Below are 26,283 nucleotides of genomic sequence, written 5' to 3' on the forward strand. Positions count from 1 at the left end.
ATTAGCAAGCAAGTGCTATGTTGTCCTTTCGTGTTATCAACAGGAAACATCTTTACCAGCACAGGAACTACAGCTTTGTAATTGGCCTGGTGCAAGAACATGACAGTATTTTCTCATCCTATCAGGACTCGGATATTTTGGGAGCTGGTATATAAAGCCCGAGGCACACAGTGTCTCTTGGACATTAGGAACAGGTTCATGGCAGAAATCAGTGTGCTTTGCTATTTTAGTAGTTGCTATAGTTGCAGCATGAATGGTTTTTCTTGCCCTGCACGGTTCAGGGTGGTATTTCATTACAGCTCACATGTATATTTTTATTATTTGAGTGCAGATGGACATATTTAAGGGAATTAATGTGGTGATATAAGCCTTGTAAAGAAGCCTTTAGCAAATAAACAACAAATCCATAAATCATATCAGTGCAGGCCGTGTTTAGCTTTCATTAAATGCTCACAGACTTCTACGGTGCAGGATTGAGCTCTATCCAAGCAAATTTCAGATTCACCCAATGATAAAATGTTATATTTGGGCTCTGAAATGAGCAGCTGAATGATCTATGTGCTGAACAGAACAGCCCTTCTGCCTCACACAGTTAATGGCAAAAAAGTGCTGTAACATCTATAACTTGTGTTGAATCAGAGCAAATAATGTTTAAATGGAGCTGTAAAGAGCTGGGCTGGAAGGGGGCCAATCTTGCAATTAATATTCTGTGCAGGATTACACCACTGGCTGATTATAGCAAACCTCCCTCGGCCCATTTGATAAAGCTGGAGTGGCTTTTTCCACAGCTGCCTTCACTGTTTTCATCCCAAGTAACTGTAACTACCAGAAGGAAAAGCTACAACACAACCCCAGCGTGATGGTGGCCCCAAATCTGTCCCAAAAAGTGCAAAATTAGAAATTCTGATAACTTGGGGGTTGTTTTGATCCTTCAGAATAATCATTGCTACACAACCCTTACTGCACTATTCGATGTTGCTTTTATGGAACTCACTCAGCCAGATTTTTTAACTTCCACTCTTATTACAATTTTTCTTAAATATCCCTTGGCAGCAGAAATCAAAATTATTTCTGTATAGCTAACTTTCTGGTAAATATGGGCAAAGGGATCATTTTGTTACTGATAAAGCTGACTTCTACAATTAGGAAAGCCAGGATTTTGTTTTCAGTTTTGTTCCATGACACACAGACTAAAAAAAGAAAAAAGAAAAAAGAAACCAAACTAGCAGTTTGCAGGCTCATTTCAGCACTTGGTTGGTCACAGAAGCTTCATCTGGCACGAGGCAGGTCCCTCACCAGTGTCTGTCCCAAAACATCCTGACATCTCCAAGCAAAGCCAGAGCCAGGAGCTGCAGCACTTGGATGGCTCAGGATTGCTGGGCAAAATTTTGTCCCCAAACTTGTCTCCCGTGTATTGTGTCAAATGCCCAAAAATATCAGGGGCTGATGATGACAGGAGTTATTTTGGAAGGGGTGACACAGTAAGACTTTTTTCCTCCCTCTTGCTCACTCTTGCAACACACTGGTGGAAGGTGGCAGGAAGGAGGGAATATTTTGGTTTTCCTGACTGGAGCGTTGGAGTGACCAAGATCTCCAAGGCAGCAGCATCAGAGCAGCTTTGTTTTTTCCAAGCAGTATTTTGTGACAGTAGAGCCCGAGGGGGGTTAGATTAATGAAGTGAATTATTTTATTTTTTTTTTTTTGCAGCAAAAGCAAGATCACTTTTTTTATTGGCGTAAGAACGTGAATTCAGCAGAGAAAAGAACCCGCAGCTGTGATGCCTGGAAGTTAAAGCAAAGTCAAGCCAGAGAAGAAGAGTTGGTTCCCAGCAGGGTGTGTGTTTGCTGATAGAACTGAGGCAGGGGGGAGCTCAGAGCCCTTGGGTGAAGATGGGGGGGGAACCTCTACCAAAAAATGCACCTTCTCCAGAAGCTGCAGCGGGCACAGCGTGGGCTCTGTGAAGGAGCAGGGCAGCCCCTCAACCTCCAGAACATCAGCGTAATCCTTCCTAGAGGTTTTCTCCCCTGTGAGCTCATCAAAGCTCCTGCCCTCGCAACAAGCCACACACCTCCACACCGAGCTCAGATTTCCTGCAGGTGCCATGGGATGTCCCCGGGGCCCCCGCGCTGAGTCAGGGCGGGCTGGGGCCGGGGCAGGATCAGCTCTGCTCTCGGGGAACCTCTCACCCACGTTTCCTGCTCGAATCCCGGCTGAGAGCGGCCGCCCCACGAGGGCACGGGGGGAGCTGTTGGTGTGGGAAGGTACAACAGCACCCGGTGTGTCCCATCCTGGTGCAGAAAATGCCCTGCCCTGCCCTCCCTCCACACCCACTGCCCATTGCTGGGAGTGCTGCCTCGTTTTTTGGGCTGAACACCAGGTGTTTTCCCCTTTCCCCTCCAGGCCCTTGGTTCCTGTGTCCTTTGCCGTGTGGGTTAGAAGCTGCTGGCTCCGTGCTTGCGTGGGGGATTCTGGCCTCACATGTCCTGGCTCCTGACCATCTCCTCTCCCCCTACCCACAGAGTGAGAGAGAATGTAAATGTCACGGTTGCTTTTCCCTGCATCCATCACGCATTTCTGAAAGGAGGCTCTCCCCGTGCCTTTTTGTGGTCCAACATTTAATCCTGCCCCCTACCAGGCCCCATCAGACACGGCCTTTGGTTCATAGCCATTAAACAGCTCCAGCAGCAGAAGGAAGGTTTCAATACCAAGCTGTGGATTCGGGGCCATCTCGGGGCACAGGAGGAATGAGCAGGTGTCAGTCACAATGAACCACCTCAGATCTTACTGCTGGTGGTGCCCGACGCTGCAGAAGGTTATTTGGGACAGGCTCTGCGCCGAGCCTGTGCCCCGCAAAGCTGAGCTTAAAGGACTTGGGTAAACCTGCTGGAGCTCGGGGAACGGGGCACAGCTGAGCTCATGCTGTGGTGGAGCCTGGCAAAAAGGGCTGCTGGTAACTGGGGGTGAACTGGAGGTTAAACTGGAGCTGAACTGGTGGTGCCAGTGCGGTGTCAGGGCTGGCGATGGAGGAAGCGCCAAGAGCGGCTGCACTGTGCTCACAAGGAGGGTGAGGCATCCTCGGGGTTAGCAGAGCAAACCCTCTGCAGGGCCCTGAGAGCCTGCAAAGCACATCGTGTGTAGCACCCTCAGGGTGAGGAGGTGTCTGGGGCTGCGAGTCTTCGCCTCTCTGGGTTTTTTTGGGTGGCTCTGCCACCGCTTTCGTCTTGGTGTGCAGCAGGGGAAGGACAGTCGTAGCTCATTCCCACGGGCCTGCGAGAGCAGCAGTGAAATAAATTGGGAAAGCTCCTTAGAGAAAGGCAGGCAACTACTGGTACCAGCGTGGCTGAAAGCGAAAGGGCTGAAGGACCCTTTGGCCCACATAGGGAGGGAACTGTCTTCTTGTTTTTCTGATACTCTCGAAAAGAAAGAAACAGCTGCTTTTCATTTTCTGTGTTAACCAGCACCCTCAGCTCTGGGGCTGCTGTGACAGCCCCACAACAGTGGATAAAGCTGCACAAGAGCCCCTGTCTCTGGGGTTATTGGGGGTATTGCTAAACAAGAAGTAGGGAGAGGGCCTGGGGCCCACAGTGGTGGGATAATGGCCTGAATTTTAGTTTTCATTTAAAAAAAAAAACAAAAAAAAAACAAAAAACAACAGAAAACACAAATTCAGCTTACTTTGAAGCTGATTGCCTTTTTAGCCATGTTAGAATGAAAGTAATTGGGCACCTCTTAATTCCCATCCCAGACTGGGGCACTGAACCCCTTTGCACTAACAAAGAGCCAGCGCCGAGCACGGTGCAGAGGGTAAATGAACTTTTTCTATTTTTCTGTCGAAAAAAATACACTCTTACAGTCTTCTGTAAAAATACCTTTGGGCAAAACAGATTATTTTGCCTTGGGACAGCATCATTCACGAAACACTATGCCACAAGTTTGGTCTGAAGGAAACCACACACGATCTGACTCTTTTTATCTCGTATCGGCGGCGAAGAGCTCGGTGTGGTTACAGTTCTCTTCATTTCTCAGAAGAGAGGATCATATTTAATCATTGTGTCAGTTGGCACAAACACCATGTTTGTAGTGAAACGCTAAAAAACAGCACATTTATCTTTCCCTTGATCAAGATTTGTACGATAGCAGCTCTTAACGTTAAAACTCATCAGTAATGAAACATTTGAAGAGCTCAGCTACCCAGCTTGTTTACTGGAGCTTATTTTAAAGAATGGCCTGCCTAATATAACAAATACAGCACCAGTAATCTCCACCCAAGGGCATTCATTCCTTGGCAGGCTTCACTTTGGCTCTGAGATATTATTCCTGGACTTTTCTGGGGGGATGACAACAACTAACTTGCTTCACTGAGCAGCACATTTCAAAATCCACAGTGCCTGTAGGGGTTGCCTCATAGCACGTCCTTACCAGCTGCACCAGAGCAGGAGCCAAGATTAATTTGGAGGGAGAGAGAGAGAATTGGAAGCTCGGGGAGAGGACTGTGATTCCCCATCTGATCCCCACGAGAGGGGCCAGGGAATTCACTCGCGTTTCCTGCGGTGAATCCGTCACCTCTGCTGGGAGCCCTGCAGATCTCTGATGTTACATCACCCCCTGGTCCCAGGATGGACCTGCCCTGATTCGTGGTGTTTTATTGGCACCAGCTCATGCTGTGGTATCGAGAAGCCCCAAGCACAGGGAAACCTCCCCTGCACCACAGGGAGAACAAGCACCAAAGAGAAAATCAGTCCTCGCCTAAAAAACTCTCTTATCGCTCACATTTAAATCTAAATGGGCTTGAATCTCTTCTGTAGGGCCTGTGTCTGTCCCCTGCCCACCTCCCACAGCAGTGACAGCAAAAGCTGAGAGCTCAAGCAGACACTGGTAAGATGCAATGAGTTTTGCTCAGGCTGCAGTTTCAAAGACAGTAGGTTTGAAGAATTGCTTTTCTGCTGAAAAGGCTCTTTGAGCTCTAAGAAAACCAACAGGAGGAAGAGACAACAGCAGGGTCTCACTGCCTGGCACCCAGGTAGGGACAAGGCTGTCCTGTCCTTCTCCAGGAGCATCTCCACTGGCCACAGAGGCACCCTCCAAATCAGCTCCAAAGGGAGGAGGGAGCCTTGCTACCAGTCCCTCTGATTCACACCGAGTCAGCTCAAACCCTGCCTCAGGTGCTGCTCAGCAGCCTGGGGTTGTGGGACCATTGCTTTCATAGAGAGTTGAGTTTCGGTGGTTTCTAACGACTTGTTCTGTTGATATGAAATTGTGAGGGAGTTGAGAACTCAGCTGTGCCCTCGGCCAAATGAATGAACAGCCAGCACCAGGCAGTGCTGAGCCTGCACCGTGTCCCTGAAGTGACTTGTTACACCCTAAATCTACCCCCGTTTCCCTCCTGCCACCAAAACCCCGGTGCCGCCCCAGCGGCTCCTGGAAGGTGGGCACTCGTGTTCTGCAGGATCACCCCTCTGCAGAAGCTGCTGGGGTGAAAAACTGAGCTGCTCCTCTGCTGCCACAAGCCCCTTTAACTGGGAAGTGCTGCCACAGGGCCAGAGGCAGCAATGGGGTGGGAAAGGCACAGCATTGGCATCAAATCCCACCCCAACCCTCCCCAGAGCACAGCTGAGCCAAGGGCACCATCAGAGGGGTGACTGAAAAGCTCAGTCAGACACAAACACCCAGATGAGCTCATGATAGGAGAGTTTATAAGATTTATAGTGGAGGGGCAACTCCATGAGCTTTGCACTTTTTTCTCCCACCTTTTTAAGGCTGGAGCCCTGGAAAGGCTTTTATGGGGATGTTCAACTGGGATGTGCTTGTTTTGTGCCATTTGATGCTGAGCTAGTGACCTTTTCTGGTTTATTTATACACAGGTGACATGTATTTATTATACAGCAAGAGGGGTTGTGGGGTTTTTTTCCCCCTAAAAAAAAAAATGGAAACATTTAATTTCAAAAACCTGCATTATGTCTAAATAACTTTTTAGATATCTCTGGCTCTTCTCCTCCTGTAGCCTCTCCAGTGCACCTCTCAGATAAAACCCTTTGGTTTTATATATATAAATATGTGTGTGCATGTGTGCACATAAATACAGCTTATATAGAGATGGTTTATATGTTACATGTATATGAAAAAATATACAATTTAATTTGAATGCAATGACTTCACTGTGCTCACTCCAAAAAAACAATAAAAGGTGAGTTATGATGTTATAAATCTCTATCAGGCATGAAACTGGACCTTTGCTAATATGAACGAGTTCAGCACCTCATACTTACTGTCCATTTTATAGAAAAACAGAAAGTCCTGAGTGAAAAAAACCCCAGTCCCAAGCTGAGTCCAGCACAGGCAGATTTTCACTCATTGTTCACCAGGAGGGAAACAACTTTCATTGACTTGGCAGCACCGAGGGAGCAGGTGTGGGGAGAGGGGCTGGGCTGGAGCTGAGTTTTGTGGCTTAATTTTCGGGGAAATGGGAGCAGAGATGTGCACATACCCCATTGCACTGCCTGGATGGCATTGAATTGTCACCTGGAAGCTTTTCTCTCTCTGGAGGCTTTCCCCTCTCCTTTCTGTGCGTCCCAGAAGGGAACTGAGAGTCCTGGTAGAGTGAACAGAGAGATAATGCTCATATGGTTGATTTACTACACTGTTACTACATTGATTGAACCCAGATACAAGTCCTAAAGACAAAGCTGTACATCCTCAGGCATTAAAAATGCTTTATTTCAGTTGTCATCCCATATTGAACTATTCTGAGTGCCTCAGGAAGGCTTAAGCTTCTTTGGATGTGGCCATTTGGGCTGGATTGGCAAAGGAGCATCTACAAAGATAAATCTACCCCACCAAAAAAAAAATCATTGCTGTGCTATAGCCCCTAGTCTAGGAATGTAGGAAAAGGGCAGTTTGAGCAAATGTTTGTCAAAAGAAAAAAGAAAAAAAGAAAAAAAAAGAAGAAAAAGAAAAAAAAGAAAAGAAAAAAGAAAAATAAAAAAAATAAAGGAAAAAAGAAACTCTTGGGGAGAGAAGGGGTTGGTCAAACACATCTCTTGATGTTTTTCTGCAGGTGACTTCGGTTTCAAAGCCACTTGTGTCCTTCATGACAGAGCATGTGGCTCTCCACAGCCCCTTGAGGTTTTCTGATCAACTCTCAGGCTGCTGGAGCAGAGAGCAGGGATTTATATGGAGGAGCCACGGAGAGAACAGACAATTCTGAGACCTGCAAACCAGCCTGGGTGGATTCAATTACAGCCTCCAGACGAGTCTGTAAAGCAACAACAAAAGCCAGTGGCTCCAGCCTTTGAAATGCCAACTTACAGCGTGAGCAGGGGAAAATCACACTTTGTTAACTTCTTGTTTAGGAAAAAAAGAAGCAGAACTGCTTCCTTTAATGACACATTAGCTGACAGTGGTGCTTTTATGACTCTTTCCTAGTCACCGATGAATCACTGGATGGAAGTGCAGGGACAGACTGTTCCTATCTAAAGGTTGCAGTCCCAGGGGTTCAGTGTCACCCAAAGCAAGGTGCTCCTCTTGCTCCTGCTCTCCCTCATGTCTTCAGCATCAGGAATTCATCCAACCCGAGGTCTTGCAGAGCTGCTGAGCCCAGGATCACCTCTGATACCACTTGAGGTGTGTGTGTCACCAGAGGCAGCTCCATCCCCAGACCAGACTCAGGGATCTCCCCCACGGCTTCTGCTTCCCACCACGGCAAGCCAAGGAGTCTCTGGAGTTTACCAGGCACTTCTTCCCTTGTATTCCCTCCTAATGTACTTCATATGTTTAGGCATTTTCCTTCACAGACATCCGTTCTTTCCAAATTCTTTACATTTCAGATTATACATCCTTGGGTTTGATCTTTTGCATTAAAAAACGGGGGGTTTTTTGAAGCTTAATAGTGAGGGCTCAGTGCATCTGCCAGAGTTCCTGGCACAGCCAGTGTCCTGCAGGAGCAATTACTTTCCAGTGAGTCTCTAAAATTGCTTATTTACTTCCACTTGTAGGCCAAAAATACTTGAAAAATCAGGACAGTTTTTTCCAGTTACACAATCACCCGAAATATCTTGAATCCATACGCTTCCACTGTGGTTCAATAGTCAATCTGAAAATAGCCAAAACAGTTTGTAAAGTACGTTCAAAGTGTTCTCTCCCAGCATTTCAGGCTTCAGAAGTGCAGCTTCACGAGTCCAAGTCAACCAACGCCACGAAGCAAAATCAATTCCCCTGATTTTATAATAACCCAGGGAAAAGAGCCGGCCCAGGAGAGGGCAGCCAGTCTGTGCTGCTCTTCAGCAGCTTCCTGAGTGGAATTATCGCAGCCAACCACTTCTAGAAAGCCCTTTCATGTCTATTCTTGTCAGGTTTATTTACTGCTCTGGGTAAAACAAAACCAGAATTGATTTCTGACCAGCCCTGAGATTTGGGATATTTTTTTCCATTAGAGTTTTTTAATTAATTATAGTGACTTTAAACCATCAGTGTGGGACAGCAGCTGCTCCTACCCTTTTTTCATTTATTAAAAGGATTGATAAAACCTGTTTTGGACAATAGTAGTTGAAGTATCAGATCCCCTCCCTGTCTTGAGGGCACAGGTAACAAAGTGTGCAAGGATCTTCTGAAGATCTCCAAAAAAAAAAATCTTCCAAAGATCTCAAAGTAACTTTGCAAATTGAGACTCCATTTGTTTTCCTTACTCATGCATATTTTAAATTCCCTTTTAAGTTTCAACGGTTTGCATGGGTGTAATTCAGAGCAGACTGGGGCCTTACATATTTTGCATACCAACGAGTTATGTGAGTCCATTTTCTGGAGAAAAAAAAAAAAAAAAGATTATATGAACATTATGATGCAGTTGTGGAGTAACTGGCTGAAAAAAAAAAAAAAAAAAACTAATACAACAAACCCAGAAGGATTTACTTTGTAATTTTAAGCTCATGTTCACAAATGAAAGCAAGCTTTGTGTCCATCAACAATGTCCAGGAGGGAATCAGCCTTTCTCCAAACCGACTGAAGAACCGTGGTCTTAATTTATAGGTTTAAGTTACTGGCACTTTTTTTTTTTAACATATATATATATATATAAATATATATTTAAGGCATCTAGGTTTTAAATGATATTGCAAAAGTAGAAATAGCATGATAAACCTTCAAAGCTGAAATAAGAAAGAACCTGTGTTTTAACTTAGTGCTGAGTATTTATACAGCCGGCACCGTTTAGTCCGGCGTGTTTGAATGAGTGCGAGTCTGTGGTTGCAGTTGTGTATAAAAATATTGTAGCCTGCTCCTGCTTTAGGAACTAAACTCCAGTTCCCAATAGCTCCCTCTGTAATTCTCTTTCCAAATAAAAGGAAGAACTATTCCTGGCTCGTAACGGTGTATTTCTGTGGCTTCTTGAACTATAATGAAGGCAGTCTGGAATGTCAAAAATTACACACTCAGTGCCAGCTCTGAACCCACGGTAATTTAGGCTTCAAATGTTTTGAAGTTTACATTTTGAGTCTGTTATTGTACAACTTCTTAATTAAAATGTTGCTGTAGTCCAGATCACTAATGCTTCTTGCTCAAAGATCCATTAACATCTATCTTCAAACCACTACTTAGGGAGTTTGACAATTTTGGTATTGAGGGCTAAGGCCATCTGCTTGGAAAATTATTTGGGTTTTATTTGGCTCCTTCTAATTGTAGAAATTCAAAGACATCTTTGATATCCAGTGGATTCCAGCAGCGGAAACATCAGTTCTCTCCCTCTAAATGTTTCAGTGCTGTCTCTCCTCAGACTAAATCTTGGGGCAGCTCAAGGAAAAATGAGCCAAACTCGTCGCCGAGGAATCGGGTTTGGATTTTCCTGCAGGGACAATATGTACCATTGATGCACGTTATCAGCTCTGTGTTTTCCCACCAAAATGCTACTAAATAAATCAGAGAAAATGTTGACAAGCTCACTTGGGGCTTCTAGATGTCCTGGAAACCCAATAACAGCTATTCTTAGGATTAACAGCTCCATAGACTCTTCTTGTTACCGTCAGTAGCAGAGAGTTTTGTAGACATTTATGCCTGAAATATGCCTTCACATTTATGCCTGAAATATGCCTTCACTTTTATACCCTATGTACAGTGAAGTGAGACTTTAACCTGACTTTCAGTCTCAGGTCAAATTGAAATTCCTCCTGTGTAAATAGTGGGAATTTAGCACAGTATCAGCGAGAGATACAAAACCTGAAAGTTGACATCACAAGGCGGGGTTGTGGGGGGGTTTGGGGTGGGTTTTCTTTTGGGGAGGTAGGAAGGTCCTCCTGAAGCCAGTGTCAGAGCTGGCCCAGCTTTTGAAGGAAATTCCCTGAAGGATTTCCCAACAAGGCCCCCAGAAACGTATCAGCTGGCTAGAGGAACAACTGAGCAGGACAGCAATGTCTTCGTGATAATTCTGCATATTGAGGGGGAGGTCAGAGCTTTCCAGCTGTTCCTTGTGCCAAATAACTCATAAATCAATTTACATTTAGTCCAGGTTTAGATAATTTTAGTACTGAGGGCTAAGGCCATCTGCTTAGAAAGCTATCTGGTTTTTATTTGGCTCCTTCAAATTGTAACTCCTGTACAATGTACAATCATATAACTATTATTCTCTTTGCATTTACTAATGATTGTGCAATAATAACAATAATTTCCAGTGGAGCATCCATGTCCCCTAAAGGCTTGGAGAGAGCTCTGGGCAGCTCTTAAGGAAACAAAGTCCTTTCCTATCTGAAACAGTCACTCAGCCAAAAAGTACATTGAAAAATAGAGTGGACATTGTTAGTGTCTGACTGGGTTGCCTGTGAAGGCTTCAAACCTTCACTTTTATCACCCCACACCTCAATATTTTGTACCAAGAGAAGCAAAACCCCCCTGACATGACAATGGGAAGGAGCTTTCTTCTTACTAAGCACGTTTTTTTGCACCCAGTGCATCTCCTGCCATGAAACCCTGTCCCATACCTGGTTTCCAGCTCTGAATTTTGTTTTTCAGGTGTAAGTGAAACGAGGTGTTATTATTTCCACCTAATCAAGGCAAAAGCAGTTTCACTTTCTTTGAAGCTTTTTATCTCCCTACAACTGGATTTGAATCTCTGACTTCATCACCACAACCCCAGAGCCATAACCACAAGGCCACATGGTCCCAGAGCTGTTTTTGGAGGTGGTGGTGATGTGAGTTATTTTAGAAGCTGCTAGCTATAAATTTCAGCTATATTTTGAAGGAGGGTTAAGTGAGCTTTGAAAGTCCTTGGTGAGTCTGTCCTTTGGTGACTGGTGGGCAATTACTGAGGCCACTGGCAAGAGCAGGAATGGAAGGGCCACGGAGCAGCTTCCACCAGAAACCACCGAGTGCAAACAAACAGCAATTGTGAGCAACAGTCAAACTAATTGTCCTTGGTGGTATTGCTGCCCCGGGACGGGCTGTGACGCAGAAAGTCAATCTGCACAAAGTCAGGTTTTCATTACGCCCAGCTCCAAATAGCATCAAAACAAGGCAATTTTAGACGGTGTGATAAACGCAGCCCAACCACCTTGAGTCTTTTTTGAAAAGGTTTCACCCTGACCCTGCAGTTCAGGAGGGTTTTTTTTGTTTCTTTTTGCACTCCTGGTTTCCTGCCTGAAAATAAACGTGGATCTGCTGTCCCACACCGCTCGTTCCATCGAACCGCCAGCTACGGCTGGAACTGCAAAAAAACCTTACATTTTCAAATAAGGACCCTTTGCCAAAATGATAGGCTGGATTTAAAAGCCTCACTTAACAAGACCCATTCAAAGGAGAGTGCCCTGGCACAGCCAAAGCCCCACTGCTGGGTATGATGTGGGATAAAAGTCCCAAAATGAACAGCAGAACAAGTTGCTGAAAGCTACAAAACGTGAGATTCAGCTCTCTCACATCAAGGAACTGTTTACATTTTTCTAAGAGTAATTTCTGACTGCACAAGTTGAGCCACATCTGTGTGAAATGTAGATAAACTGGGGAGTAAAATGATTTCAATCAGAATAAGGGTCATCTGAGAGATGGTGGCTGAGAGATGGTGGTAGTTACTAATTCAAGATTGTGCTTGATCTATTCAGCTTCCAGTTCAGTATTTCGTTGTCACTGGTGCAGCAAAACACAGCTGCTTGAGCAGAGCTATTGAGACCAGTAAAACACATGAATTTTGCTCTCTTCCTCCTGATATAGATGATCTTTCTCATTGGAGGTGCTCTCACATAATAGCCCAGCTCCAAAGGAAAGGCAGAGGGCAAAAATGCTGTGAACTCCACAGAGGTGGTCGACCTCAGAAACAGAATAATGAATTTTTTCTTTCTGTAAGGCATAACCTAGTGGTCCAGGGCACAACTGAAGGACTGAAGGGAATCCTTTAAGGAGAAAAAATAAAATGGGAGAGAATTCCTCATATTTGTAGAGCTGGAATAGTATTAACTGGGTAAGAACTGGCCTTATCATGCCAGGGAGGGATTAATTCTCCATCACTTTCTCCCTTAAATACAGAGCTTTACAATTCCTGAGCCTACACATTCAAGCTGGGGTTGATTAAAATTGGGAAGGGAGAATAAAAACACCTTACTGCCCAAAAAAAGGGCAGGTCAGGGAAATCCTCCTGCTCCAGTGAACCTGCTCCCACAATTGTCCCTCCAGTGTCTGAGACAATTCTGAGACTAGAGAGGACAGGGAGATGTCACTGGTGGTTCCTGTTCATGCCCAGGGCAATGAAAGACCCTTAAGTTGACCCAGACAAAGATGACAAATGCTGGAAATACTCCTAGAAAATCAGAGAGTCACACCAGTCTAATAACCTGGATTTGTCATCTCTGGTTCCAAGTCATTTTTACCGACACATACGAGGAGTCACTTCGCGGTGAGATCTCTTAGGGTCTCGTACAATGGCAAGGCAGGATAAAATAGCCTTCTCAGCAATGAAGGTCACATCTATTCTGATACTTGAAAGCATTTTTGGAAGCAGGAGTCCCTTTGGAATTGCAGTGAAAAGCCCTGCAAGCAAAAGTACAATACAAAGGACTGAGGTTACGTGTAAAACGCAGGGGTGAAGGCAGCGATAAAGTGCAGTTGACCCCTCCTGTTGTCTCTCAGGAAATCAGAATTCAGTTGTGCCTGTTATAACTATTATTTAATAGTTGAGGAATGGCAGCATTTAGAGATTTGTGCTGGACACAGGCCTTTTAGTGAAGAACTCACAACAGCCATTTTGTCCTGGTTTTCAGGAAGAGGAAAGGTTGCTCCTGGAGCCTCGAGAAAAACTGTCACAAAACTCTCGAAGGAAAAATTAAATAAAATAAAATTAAAAAAAAAAAAAGGAAAAAAAAAAGAACAAACAAGGAAAACATTTCACTAGAGCCCATCGTTGGAAAAAAAAAATAAAAATATTTTTCCATCCAGAGAAATAACTATAAATAACGTTTGAACTATTAAAAGGGTGAACGTAGAAAAAGGCTATTTACATAGGAGCGTTTTGTGCTGCTTCAGTCTAATTTGTCACTGATGTAGGAGCCTCATACGTTAGCTGGAGAAAATCCAGAGCTTTCAAAGGTTTTCTGTCAGGGCTTGAAAAGTTGCCAGTTTTTTTAATGGAGCCGAGCAGTCTCAGGCCTGTTGTTCTCAGAGATTTTGTGAGCCAGGGCCGCATGTTAGCAGGAAACAGAGCCAAGTGGGCTTCCTGAGCGTCTGAGAGAGGAAACTCTGTAATAAGCATGGAGGCTGTGGTTAAAAATAACTCTGGTATATAAAGGCTGCAAAGGATCCCCTCTCGCTCACACTCGCCGCTGCCTCTTGGCCGCTGCTTCCCGCTGACTCCCTGGGAATGAGATGCTTCGCCATCGCGCCCGAGCAGGTGGTTTTTGGGGCAGGAGAAGGGCAGAAAACAGCCCGTGAAGAAGCTCTTCTCGTGCCTGTTTTCAGCCAGAGGGAGCCAGGCTTTATTTCAAGCGTTTTGCCGGGCTCAGCCGGGCGGCGTTTCGGTGTCTGACTCCGGGGCCGGAGTAAAAGTGGCGTCGAAAAATAAACTCGGGTTTTCTCCGATGTGAAGCTTGCAAAAAAATAAAAAAAAAGGGGAACAGGGCGAATCGTGCAAGCTCTTGAGCAATAGGTGAAAGGGCTCCCTAAATTGTTACCACCAGGCCCAGTGTGGCTTGTACCACTTCTGCTCCAGAAGGTTTAATCCCACCCTGGCCTCCCCTCCTCCTCGCTCAGCTGGAGGGGCTGGATGTGGCAACCACCAGCTGAAGGGGTTGGCCACCATCAATCAGAGCTCTGCCACCATCAATCAGAGCTCTGCCACCACCAGTCAGAGCCCTGCAGTCCCCCTGCCTCGGTTTCCCACCCTGCTTCTCCTCCCCAGATTCATTTTGCATGGGATTAGGCCCATCTCCCTTCTCTCAAAGGCAGTGATTTTCCTTGCAAATGCTGGAGAAAACCCACGCTGGTTATTTGGCAGATGAAGGCACCTTTTCCCTGCTGTAACCCGACACGAACAGCACCACTGCACTCACTGAACACTTCTTTGTAGCCCACATTATGCTGTAATTGGCAAAACTCATTCTTCCCAGGCTCGTGTTTTTATTGCGAGCATTTATTTGGCGCTTTATGTGGCGAAGGAAAAGAAAATTTCACAACTCATTCTTACAAAGTTGCATTGTATCAGGCTGCCCCTTGAAAAAGCATTTCATTGCTCAAGAATGGCTGTAACCGTTCGAGGGATTTCAACAGTGTTGTTCCCTTCAGCTCCCATTGCTGTATTTACTACAGCACCAAATATTAGTAATTTTGGTCAGTGTCAGCCCTGACAACTGGCACTTGATTCCACCCTCAGCAATAAGTGTGAGGTTCCTTGCAGGCATCAGCCCGACAATCTGGGGCAAAATTTTGGGTGTGTGGAAAAAAAAATGAGCTGAAGTTTCGTTTCCCAATTGAAAGTGTTTTCTACAAGACACAAAGCACTGCTCCTAAGCTCGGATGTAGCCAGGAATTTAAATATATATATATATCTCCTTAAATGTAGGCATTAATAGCTCAAGAAAAAAAAAAATAAAATTATCACAACAATGGGCCCGAGTGTCTGGAAAGAAAAGTCTGTCCCAAAAATATCCCACTGATGTTTCAAAGCTTAATCATAATGATATAAGTGATTGTGATCATGGAAAAAAATTATATACCATTCTGAATACTTCAGTGATCTAAGTCTGTAAGGACTTCAGAGGCCAGGAAGACAAGTGAGATCAGCTGCTCTATACATACATGTCATGCAGAGCTGCCTGTCTTCCTCTCACTGGCCAATTCACTGGGCTCTGATTCACACTTCCATGTATTCAAACAGGGAAAGTAATTCCAGGCAGGCAGCAACACCAATTAACAGCGTCACGGTTAATGAAATGTCTGCTCCAGTATTTCCCATTACTTAACTGCAGGACATATGACTAATCATACAGGTGCAGTACAAAGAAGGTATTTTATAAAGGAGGACTAAACCCCACATGTTCATCACGTTAAACGAGGCTTTGCAACCTACTCCTACTTTGTGTATTTGGTGAATAAAGCTCCACTTATCAGATCAAACCATAACCTATAACGACGTTGTGCATCTGCCAACGAGGGGGAAAAAAACCCCAAAGCCTTCCTCACTTCTAAGCAATTCTCTTCTTGTGGCTGGTTTTAAGCTTTGTCCAGTCTTCTCTGCCCCTCCCCCAGTTAAAAACCTGTGAACTTCAAAGTGACAAAAAGCTCTGCTAAGAAGGCCATCTGCATCTGCCGTGCTGACTCAGACTGCAACAGATCTCACAAATTAAAAAGAGAAAAAAGTGCAGCTGATTAGGGCTTTGAAGTTCCCTCAAACAGAATTTTCCCCCCTGCATTAATTAAACCCCAAACACAGTTCTCACTTCTAAACCCGGTTAACTTGGTGCATCTGACAACATCACTAATTGTCCCAAGTGGACATGAGAGATAAGGCATCATTTTCCTTTTTCTCCTGTCATCTCCAACCAATTATATAAATTAAAATGCAGACCAGGAACACCCAGTGTAACACTCCTGTATTCCAGAATTAAATGATTTTCATCTTGTTGGGCTTCTGACTTTGTGGAACTTATTAGATATTTCTTTGTAGTAAGAGTAATTTTTCTGAATGAAACCACATAGGTACCTCTGTCCTATGTTCCTGTTATTCCACGCCCTTATTGCCCATTTCTTCACTAAATATTTGGTTCTGTAATCTAAAGTATTTGGTAACAACCGAGAGAACTGCTTGTCATGATCAGCGAGTGACATTTCCAGCGGTTTCACTGATACGATTCAACACGTTTGCAGAGTTTTGGAAACTGTGGTATCATTTCACAGTTCTGCAAAAAAAAAAAAAAAAAAAATTTAAAAAAAAAAAAAAAAAGAAAAAAAAAGATCTTTCAAATGTGTTTTTAATTGACAGCTGAAAGGGACATCTGCAATGCGACATATGTGCATTCAGCACACACGTCAGTAAGAGCTGGCAGAAACACAGCTCCATACCTAATCAAAGCTGATCATTAAAAAAACTGGCATAAGCTATTTAGGTTTGAAGAGTCCCTAAATCAAAAATGACAAAAAAATCCTTTCCAGCTGAACACTGTCGTTCTTCACACAGCAAATTCAAGGAACAATACATAATTACCTCCATTAAATTCATTAAATAGATGATTTTTTTGCATGATTTGCTCAAGCATGAATGTATTTTCTTGCATATTTCTGAGAAAATTTACTTATATAGTTTGACTTATTTGTTGAAATGGAACTGAAGCTGGTTTCCCCTCTGTACTGATGGGGGTCTGCCTTGCTAAAGCAGGTTGGAAGCCTCAGGGCTTGACTTTTGCTAATCTTTGGGAGCTCAGTTAATAAGGCTTTCAATCAGACCAATTAAGATTGCCATCACCAGGAATGGAAAGAATAGAACTGTCAATAACCACGTTTGAAAAAGCAGAAGTGCTAAAAAATATTTCTGTTCTCTCTTTGGGACAAAGCCAGATGCTGTATTGAGATCAGACAATAATGATGTTGAAATACTTTCCATTCCAGTAACTAAGGAGGATGTTAAAACAACTGCTACTCATCTCAAACAATATTGAGTTGCCAGGTCTGGGTAACCAGTGAGTGTTTCAAAAGCACCAACTAAGGACATATCCAGATGGTTAATGTTTATTATCAATCCGTTTCAGAGCAGTGGGGAAGCCCCAGGTGACTTGAGGAATGTGAATATTATGTCAATATTACAACAGGGTAAACAGAATGACCCAGATATGCCTGTCAGTGTTACATAAACCTGGGCAGGAGACTGGGAGGACTTGAGACATAAAAGGAATTCTAAATAAAGGTGGTTTGGTTAATGACAATGGTGTTTCAAATAAGGATGTGCAGGGTGATTTTCACAATAAGAAACAAGCACAGGACAAATGAACAGGGTGTGCACATGCAAATTGGTCCAACCACAGCCTGATACATCTGGAGATCGAATTTAGATTTCAATCAAGCAGGTTTATTAGTTCTTGATCTTTTTTTATCATCCCTTGCCATTCAGTGTTGTTAACAATGACCTGGAAGAAAACAGAAATTGTTACTGATAAAGTCCTAGATGACAAAGCTCAAGGAAGTGCAACATGATTTGAAGAACATGTAATTGTTAAAGGATTATTTTAACTACCCAGGCAGACACAAACCCCACACATGGCCATACAGAGAAGCTGAAGGCCACACTTCTAGGAATGGAACATGCAAGCAGCCCTGCTTTTTGGGATAGCCAAAAATCAGTTCTTTACCTGGGCCAATAGGTAGAAAAATTGGGGCATCAAAGTTGCTCTGCTGTCAGACATTTGTTTCCACGGCATCTTTTTGCAGCCTCTACCTCCCATCCCTGCAGTCCTAACTAACCTGGATTCCTCCCAGTTTTTCCAAGCACCTTTTGATGCTTCCCAGGCCTGCCACCAACATTTCCACCAGGCCTCCCAGGGCTCTGTTCCACCTGCCAGTCTCCCCCCATGTCCCATGTGCTCTGCTTTCAACACTGCCACAAATTAAATCTTCTCAAAAAGCCTTGAGCCAGCCCTGAGAGCAGAGGGTGCACGTGGTGGTGCTGCCCTGGGCCCAGGAGCTGAGGCAGAATCATGGAATCACAGAATGGTTTGGGTTGGAAGGACCTTAAGGATCATTTTGTTCCACTCCTTGTCATGGGCAGGGACACCTTCCAATATCCCAGGTTGCTCTGACCTGGCCTTGGACACTTCCAGGGATGGGGCAGCCACAGCTTCTCTGGGCAACCTGTGCCAGGGCCTCCCCACCCTCACAGGGAAGAATTCCTTCCCAATATCCCATCTAAACCTAATTTTGGTCAGTTTGAAGCCATTTCCCTTGTCCTGTCACTCCATGACATGAAGGAGCTGGGGGAGAGGAGGACTTTGCCAGGCAGTGACTCAGTACAAGACCATAACAGAGGGCACGACTGGAGTCCTTGTCTAAAGAGAGGTGTCTTGTATTTGTCTGCTGCTCCACTTTTCCAGTGCTCAGACCTCACAAAACACTTTGGAAATATGCAGATGGTTCAGAGGAGAACTACAGAAAAAATATTAAAGGAAAATATGTCTTAACTAAAAACTTAATGAGCCCCTTCAACAGCAGCTCATCAAAGAGATGGTTCATCTTTGTCTGTGAGTCCCTGCATGGGAACGAGCTCCAGTCATGAAAGGTCTGGTCAAAAAGGCTCCTTTCTCCAATTAGTTCATGGTGTTACTTTAATCAGACAAAAGACCTAGAGGATTAAGTCTCTCTCCCCAAATTAAGACGTGCGTCTCCAACATATACCCGTATATTTCATTTTATGTGGTCGTTTACATCATTTTATCAACTTCCTTGAGAGCAGATTCTAGAAAGCGCTAACTCAGAACCTGCAGTTTAAATTAGCAAAAAAAAAAAAAAATAAAAAAATTGTACAGTCAACAAAACTGTGTCAATTTGAGAGCAGGCAGGGAAATCCTCGGATAACTTTCATTTCAATATGAAGGGGGGTGTCACCGGTACCGTGATTTTCTCTAAGGTGCTAAGAGGTCTCATTCTCGGCTCGTTTACCCTGCTATTACTACTATTACGTTTGCTCTAGGTGCAATCAGGACTTTCTGAGAACAATCCCCGAGAAAGGAGGGTTTTGTTTGTTTGTTTGAGTAGCGCGGTGACTCAGAGCTCGAGCAGCCAGGTGACGTGGGCACTGCACCAACCCATCCACCCGCAGAGCTCCACTGAGCACAGCCCCGGCTTGGATTCTTCGAGTAACCTGCAAAATCTTGATGGCAATCCCTTTAAAAGTTTCTCTTGATCTAAAGGCAACAAGGGAGATCAGCAGCAACACCTAGAAAAATCAACTTTGCCATATAAAAATGGCTGAGTCCGTGTTTACGTTGGCTGGAAGACAAATCACACATCATTGAGCTCTCCTCTACCCACAGCAGATTAACAAATACTTTCTAATCTCACATTCTTCACATTTATACACCAGTGGCATCACTCCTGATCTATGCCGAGTGAGATCACTGCCAGGGACTTGGGTTTAGATATTTAAAATAAGCGTTGTGAGCAGCAAAAAGCCTGCAAATGTCAGCACAACTGTCATGGACCGAGTGGAAGGTCATGGCAAAGTTGTTCTCGATTTGCTCAGAGCCCAGTGACTCACAAGGTAAATAAATTCTCCCGTTTGTCTCCCCAGGTTTAGTGCAGCTCTCGATTTTTTTTAGCCTCGCTCCTTTACTTGAAAACAAAAAGAAACTAAAGGCCGTGAAGTTGTTATTTCGCGAGCTTTGCTTTCATCCGCTGTGCCCGCAAAACGTTTCCCTTACGCAAAGAAAAAGCAGAGTTTGGTGCCAGTGCAGGGCTGTAAACAAAGTCCTTCCAGTGCCTACTGGAAGGCAGCATCCGACTGGACTCCTCGGTGAAACCTCCACGTCCAGTTGTATATCCTAGAAACAAAATATTTTGTTATAGCTGTTGCTGAAATCACAAGCACATAAACTGACACAGACGCTCGGGGTGTGTTATCAAGGGAACGTTCACATTCATTCTGAATTCATCAGAGTATATTTTCTTGGCTGACTCACAGCCCCATATATACGTATCGTTCACTTACGAGCATTTTATTAGAGGAAAAGAGTTTACATTGAAAGATTACACAAGTGTGACATTACAGAGCCATGAGTCACATCTTTGTGTACGGCGTTACCATGCATTCAGTATATTGATTCTGCTCCAGTCACAGGAGTTTGGCTGCTCCTCCTGGCCAGCCTGTGAACTTTTCGAATAAAAACTGTAGAAAGTTAAACGGGAGATACTCCCGGTTTTAAAACATGTGGAGCTATTGAAACGATCGTTTACTCAGCCCGGCAACTGAGCTTTCCAGAGATGGCTGCACCAGCCTGGGATGGGCTCTGCTGAACTGGCTCAAAATGCCCCGGGAGAAGCAAAGCCCATCAAGGGCATCCCCCTTTCCCCTCCCGGGGCACACCAGGCATAAAAGTGAGAGCTGTTCTCCTGCGCTCCTCTGACCCCCAGCTCGCTCAGAAATCCTTTTAGAAGCGATTGCAGAGGAAATATGGAGGAGGTAAGAGGAAAGCACGGCTCTGCCTCTGAACAGGTTCTCAAAGGATAGGTCTGTCCTGGGATAGATCATCATTTTTCCCCCTTTCAGAACCGTCACTTTTGCTCTTTCACTCTTGGATGGCAGCCAAGCAGCTGTGATCCTCAAAAACGGGAGTCTGGGGCACGTTATCAGAATTTATTGGAGAATTGTTCCTTAAGACTGGCATCTGAGCCAGAGAGGCCAAGGTAAGGGAGAAGAACAGTCTTCCCTTCTGAGAAATCCAGCCCAGGACCATAAATTGGCTACGACCAGAGGAGATCACAGAAGCTACTTGCATTATTTCTCTCATAATGTCACAGGGCAACGTTGATTTTGGCAAACTTTGTGCAGCAAATGGAAACTCTGCTAGAGACCTGGACTTCCATTAAATGCAAAACTCCAGCAGAGACCGTACAAGAGTGGCATTAAACACCTTTCTGTCAGCACCGAGATGGGTCTGAGACCTTTAGGGTGACCAGTGCAGGGGGCCCCTGTCACCAGCTCACCAGTTTACCCACGGGAGCAGGGCATCTGTGCCCCTGCCTGTGCTCTGGACTCCTTCCACTCCCACCCTCGTGTTCTGGGTCTGGTCCCACCCTGTGGGATGAGGCTGGATCGTGGGGCAGTTGCTCTGAGGTGTGGGGGGATCAAACCCTTCACTCATGGTGTCTTTCTCAGCATCCCCAGGACAGGGAGCCCTCAGTGTTGCCCATCCCACAGCAGGTGCCTCACGGTGTGGTGGAGCTTGGACTCAGCAGTGTTCCTTCATTCACAGCCCTTTGGTGCCTCCAGGCAGGACCCCCCCCCAGTGTCCCCCATCCCACAGCAGGTCCCTCACAGTCCCTGTCAGAGCTTGGCCCCATCAGTGTCCCCTCACGTCTCAAACAGTCCCTTGTGTGTTTCAGGGCTGGGTCCCTTTGTTCCCCCATCCCACAGAGGTCCCTCACGGTGTCTCTCACACACGGTCCCTCATGAGGGAGGGTCCCTCAGTATCCCCAGGGCTGGGACCCCTCTGCGACGCCTCATCCCTCGGTGTCCCGAGCGGACACAGAGAGCGCTCGGATTCCCCCCGGCTCCCGGTGACGGGGCACACGGACCGCTCAGTTTCCCCTCTCCGGCCGCTGCCCGGGGCGGGGGTCGCGGCTCCCCGGCCTCCCCCCGGCCCTGCCGCGATCCCCGCGCCGAGGGGAGGGCGGCGAAGGGGGCCCGTCCCCGCTCGGCTCCGCTCCGCCCCGCTCGGGCTGGGACCGCCGCCGCCGCGTCCTTTTATACCGGGGCTAAATTTAGGCTGCGCCCGAGCCGCTGCCTCCCCGCCCGCCCCGTCCGGGACGCGTTTCCTCCGCTCCTGCAATTGGCCTGAGGCCGCCCGCGCCCGCGTTATAAGGTGCGGAGGGCGGCCGGCCGCGCTCGTCCCGCACCATGGCGCTCAGCGACACGGCCCTGCCCTCCTTCGCCACCTTCGCCAGCCCCTGCCGCGAGAAAGCGCTGCACGAAGTGAGTGTCCGAGCGTCCCCCCGCGCCGAGCACCGACGGCTCATCGCAGGGATGGGCGGCGGAGCCGCGGCCCCGCCGCGCCCCCGGCTCTGTCCCCTCGGTCCCCCGAGGCGAACGCACCTCTAACCTTGTCACTTTTCTCTCTCTCCCCAGAGGTGGAAATGCGAGCAGGAGCCCAAGACCCCCGCTGGCACCTGGGGCGGCCTCTCCCCGCGCAAAGAGGATGAAGATCTCAACAACGTGCTGGATTTTATCCTTTCCATGGGCAGCGATGGCTACGGCCAGGGCGCTGCCGGCGGGGACTATCCCCCCGCCCAAGGCGAGAGCGGTGGCTTTTACCAGACAAACCCATCCCCGGGATGCTACAGTGCCCTGGAGCAGGGCAGCCCCCCGCCCTACAGCGCCGGCATCGTGCCGGAGATGATGCGCTCCGAGATGGACTCCAACTACTGCCCTCCTGGCAGCGTCCACGGGCGGTTCTTCGTGACACCCACCTTCGGGGGGCCGCAGTTCGTTGAGAACATTAAGCCCGAACCCGACATGGACAATTATGGACCGGTCCTGGGTCTGGTGCCCCAGGCTTGCCCGAAGATTAAGCAGGAGGGCAACGCGACCTGCATGATGGCCTACGAGCAGCCCCGGGTGGCCAGTTCCCCTCAGATCCCCGGGGCAGAGACGCCCCCGCTGAGCCCCGACGATCTCATGGTGAATGACTGCCACACGCAGATGATGTGCCCCTCGTCCGTGCCCTTCCAGCAGAGCTACCACCCGGCCTCCGGCTTCCACCACCCGCAGACCCACCTCCAGTACCAGAACACCTCCCAGTTTGGCCTTTTCGAGGACAGCCTGCCCTTACAGCCCTCGGCTCCCCGGGGCATGCTCACCCCTCCTTCCTCCCCTCTGGAGCTGCTGGACTCCAAACCAAAGCGGGGCCGTCGGTCCTGGCCGAGGAAGAGGACGGCCACTCACACGTGCACCTACGCGGGCTGCGGGAAGACCTACACCAAGAGTTCGCACCTGAAGGCCCATCTCAGGACACACACAGGTAAACGGGGCTGGCGGCTTCACCCGGGGATGCGCTGCGGGCCGGTTGGGGTAGCCCTGGGTTAAACAGTCTGCTTTGAAAAGGGGCTTTAACTGTTAAGTCCGGGCGTGCTCACAGGGCTGTGACAGGTGGGCAGGGCTGCAACGTCCAGGTGTTTTCCTGCCTTTTTCACGGCAGGTACGGGCGGGTTAGGGAATCGCTGGAGCAGTTCTGTTGAGGTTTAAGGCACTCGGGTAGGGGTGAGCTCGGGAAGGTGCCTGGCTGCCGTGGGAGTGCCCTGCTGAGTCACCACTCTCCGCTCTCCCCACCAGGTGAGAAGCCCTACCACTGCAACTGGGAAGGCTGCGGCTGGAAGTTCGCCCGCTCCGACGAGCTCACCCGCCACTACCGCAAACACACGGGGCACCGGCCCTTCCAGTGCCACCTCTGCGACAGGGCCTTCTCCAGGTCCGACCACCTGGCCTTGCACATGAAGCGCCACATGTAGTGCCGGGGACTCCGCGCCCGCCGGTGCTGTGGACGATGTTTTAAAACTGCTCAGGTGCAGAAGAGCGTTAAAAAACCTGTAGCTGGTACTACGTGGGGAGGCACCGACCGACCGACCGACCGACCGACCGACCGACCGACCGACGCTCCAGGACGGACGCTGAGGGTTTGACACAAGGAGGCTTAGCCAGGAATCTCCTGCAGAGAATCTGCCGTGACTGTATCAGTGACCTGCCCGTCCCGGTCAGGAGAACAGGGGTTATTATTTATGCAGCTTCTGTGAAGGGTAAACTCCATAAGACTCCATACAGACTGTACAGAAGAAGCTGTAAATATGTTTTGTTATTTTTTTTCCGATTCTAACCGCCCAGTCCTAAGCTTTACAAGACAATGTTTGTATGGAAACTGCCTGAAGTTGACCCTAGAAGAGATAAAATGAATGTTACTGTAGCTAACAATGTTATTTTAGATCTCAGTTGAAGGCATGGCTAAGAGAACACTCCTCTTGTTAGACTGTTTGGTTCACAGGTGCAATAATATTCTTGTTTGCCATGATCTACACTAGAAGTACAGGGCTTGATGTCTTGTAAGAAAATAACCTATTTTACTGTAATTTTTTTATATATTGTAAATAATTTTATACAATGAGAAATATTGTATATGTAAATAGAAGACAAATGGGTATTTTGCCTATTTCTGTTTTTATAAAAACGTAATTTTTCAATGTTTGAAAGCATTTCATCTTTTTAATAAAATAAGTTTTTAATTCCTGTGATTTTTATTCTCCTCTGAGATCTCCCTGTTACTTTTCCCCTGTTGGCTGGACCAGCAACCACTCGGTTTTGTTTTAAATCACCAGCAACTGTAAGAAGACACTTTAAAAAATCTGAGCCATGGATTTTTCTAAAACAGACAACAGAGTAAGTAATTCATTCTCAGTGGTAAATAAGATACAGTACAGTGCTTTATCAAAAACTCAACCAGGAAAGCAGATCATATTCAAAACATACTTCCTAAAAATGGTTAAGTAAGCAACACTGTAATTTCAGTCTCATTTCTAGTTTATGCTAAACTATTTTAATAGCATCCTTAATGTTTTCCAGATGCAGTTATAGTTTTGCCAGCAGTGTGTGGGTTTTTACTATAAATTTAAACACTGCATTTTTGTAATTACGGAGGCTTATTTTAAGGCATTCTTATACATAAATTATCCTTGTTCTCGGGAGCTCAGTGCAGAATTCCAATAGAACAGTGGTGGAATTCAAGCACAAATTTACTGCACAGGTTAAAACACCTTCATAACTCATTCCCCCAAACTTAAATTCACTTAAATAGTTTGTAGTCCCACCTAGATTTCAGGAGTTAAGAAAGATATTAAATATTTGGGGGGAGGGGGAGGATGGAGGGGGAGGAAATCAGTCAGGAATCCAGATTCTGAAAACTAATCACAAATAAACTGGATACTGCAACAGCTATAGCAGTAAATAGCTGCAAAAGCCAAATTGAGTCTCCCCAAAAGCTCTTCCCCAGCTGTAAATGAGCTCAGAAGTCCAAGGAGTAAATCTGAGCAAGTTATTTGAAACTCTGACAAGGATCCTCTGTTTTTACAGCTCGAGTTTAATGGTGAGTTTTGATACTTGTAGGACAAAAATCACTGTTAATCAAATATGCACATTCAGCTTAATATGGCAGCATTTTTTTCCCCTTAACATCTGGATACATAGAACTTGATTTTAATCAAGATTGTGACATCTTTTTCTGACTTAACATGTTAGAAAATACACAAGAATGAAATCAACAGGAATACATTTAGAGTAAGTGCAAATATAGCTGTTCTTCTGTGAAAGCAAAGGCTGCAGTTGTTCATGTGGAACAGATGTATTTTGGGCTTCTAATCATTGGCATGGAAGAATGAGTTCCACATTTCACTTTTATAGCTCTTTCAAAGTGAAATATAAGGGAGCTTTAACGTTTCTTCATCAAAAACAACACTCATTTATTCGTTAGAAAAAAAAATAAAATTGCACAATCTGATTCCAGAAAGTGAGGATGACTTAAAGATGTTCTAAACTTGGCACATTCATTGTTGCAACAGTTCTAGGTATTTCCTTCTCTTTCCCCATAGCTGAAGATTTTCATATTTCAGCACGTCCTTTGGTGTTTATAACTTCAAGAAAACAACTTTTTAAATCCTTACTTTTACCTCTTGGTACTCAGCTGGCTTTCCCTCGTTCTTTCTGAAGAGCTAGAAATAGTTTTAGTCATTCTCAGGTTTCAGGGATGCAGTGCAAGCTTAAACTATTCACTGTTTTGTGACACAATTAGAGGAGACACAGAGGTGTGACATCCCTGTCCCTGAGAAGAGAATGTTCCAAGGAGACCTCAGTGCCCCTTCCAGTGACTAAAGGGACTCCAGGAGGGCTGGAGAGGGACTTGGGACAAGGGATGGAGGGACAGGAGAAGGGGGAATGGCTCAAAGTGGAAGAGGGGAAATTTCGGTGGGATATTGGGAAGGAATTCCTCCCTTTGAGGGTGGGGAGGGGCTGGGATGGAATGCCCAGAGAAGCTGTGGCTGTCCCATCCCTGGAAGTGTCCAAGGCCAGGTTGGAGCAAGCTGGGA

General features: G+C 46.2%; 1 protein-coding gene across 1 annotated transcript; it reads left to right on the forward strand.

Moving 5' to 3' along the window:
• The first annotated feature begins 22,032 nt into the window (after positions 1 to 22,032).
• KLF2 (Kruppel like factor 2) lies at positions 22,033 to 24,438 on the forward strand. The gene is made up of 3 exons (XM_032711902.1): positions 22,033 to 22,132; positions 22,286 to 23,177; positions 23,489 to 24,438. Exons 1-3 carry the CDS (start codon positions 22,058 to 22,060, stop codon positions 23,662 to 23,664), a joined length of 1,143 nt encoding a protein of 380 aa, XP_032567793.1. The 5' UTR covers positions 22,033 to 22,057; the 3' UTR covers positions 23,665 to 24,438.
• Positions 24,439 to 26,283: the final 1,845 nt, after the last annotated feature.

This window comes from Chiroxiphia lanceolata, chromosome 27 (assembly GCF_009829145.1).
Source record: "Chiroxiphia lanceolata isolate bChiLan1 chromosome 27, bChiLan1.pri, whole genome shotgun sequence".
Taxonomy (NCBI): Eukaryota; Metazoa; Chordata; class Aves; order Passeriformes; family Pipridae; genus Chiroxiphia; species Chiroxiphia lanceolata.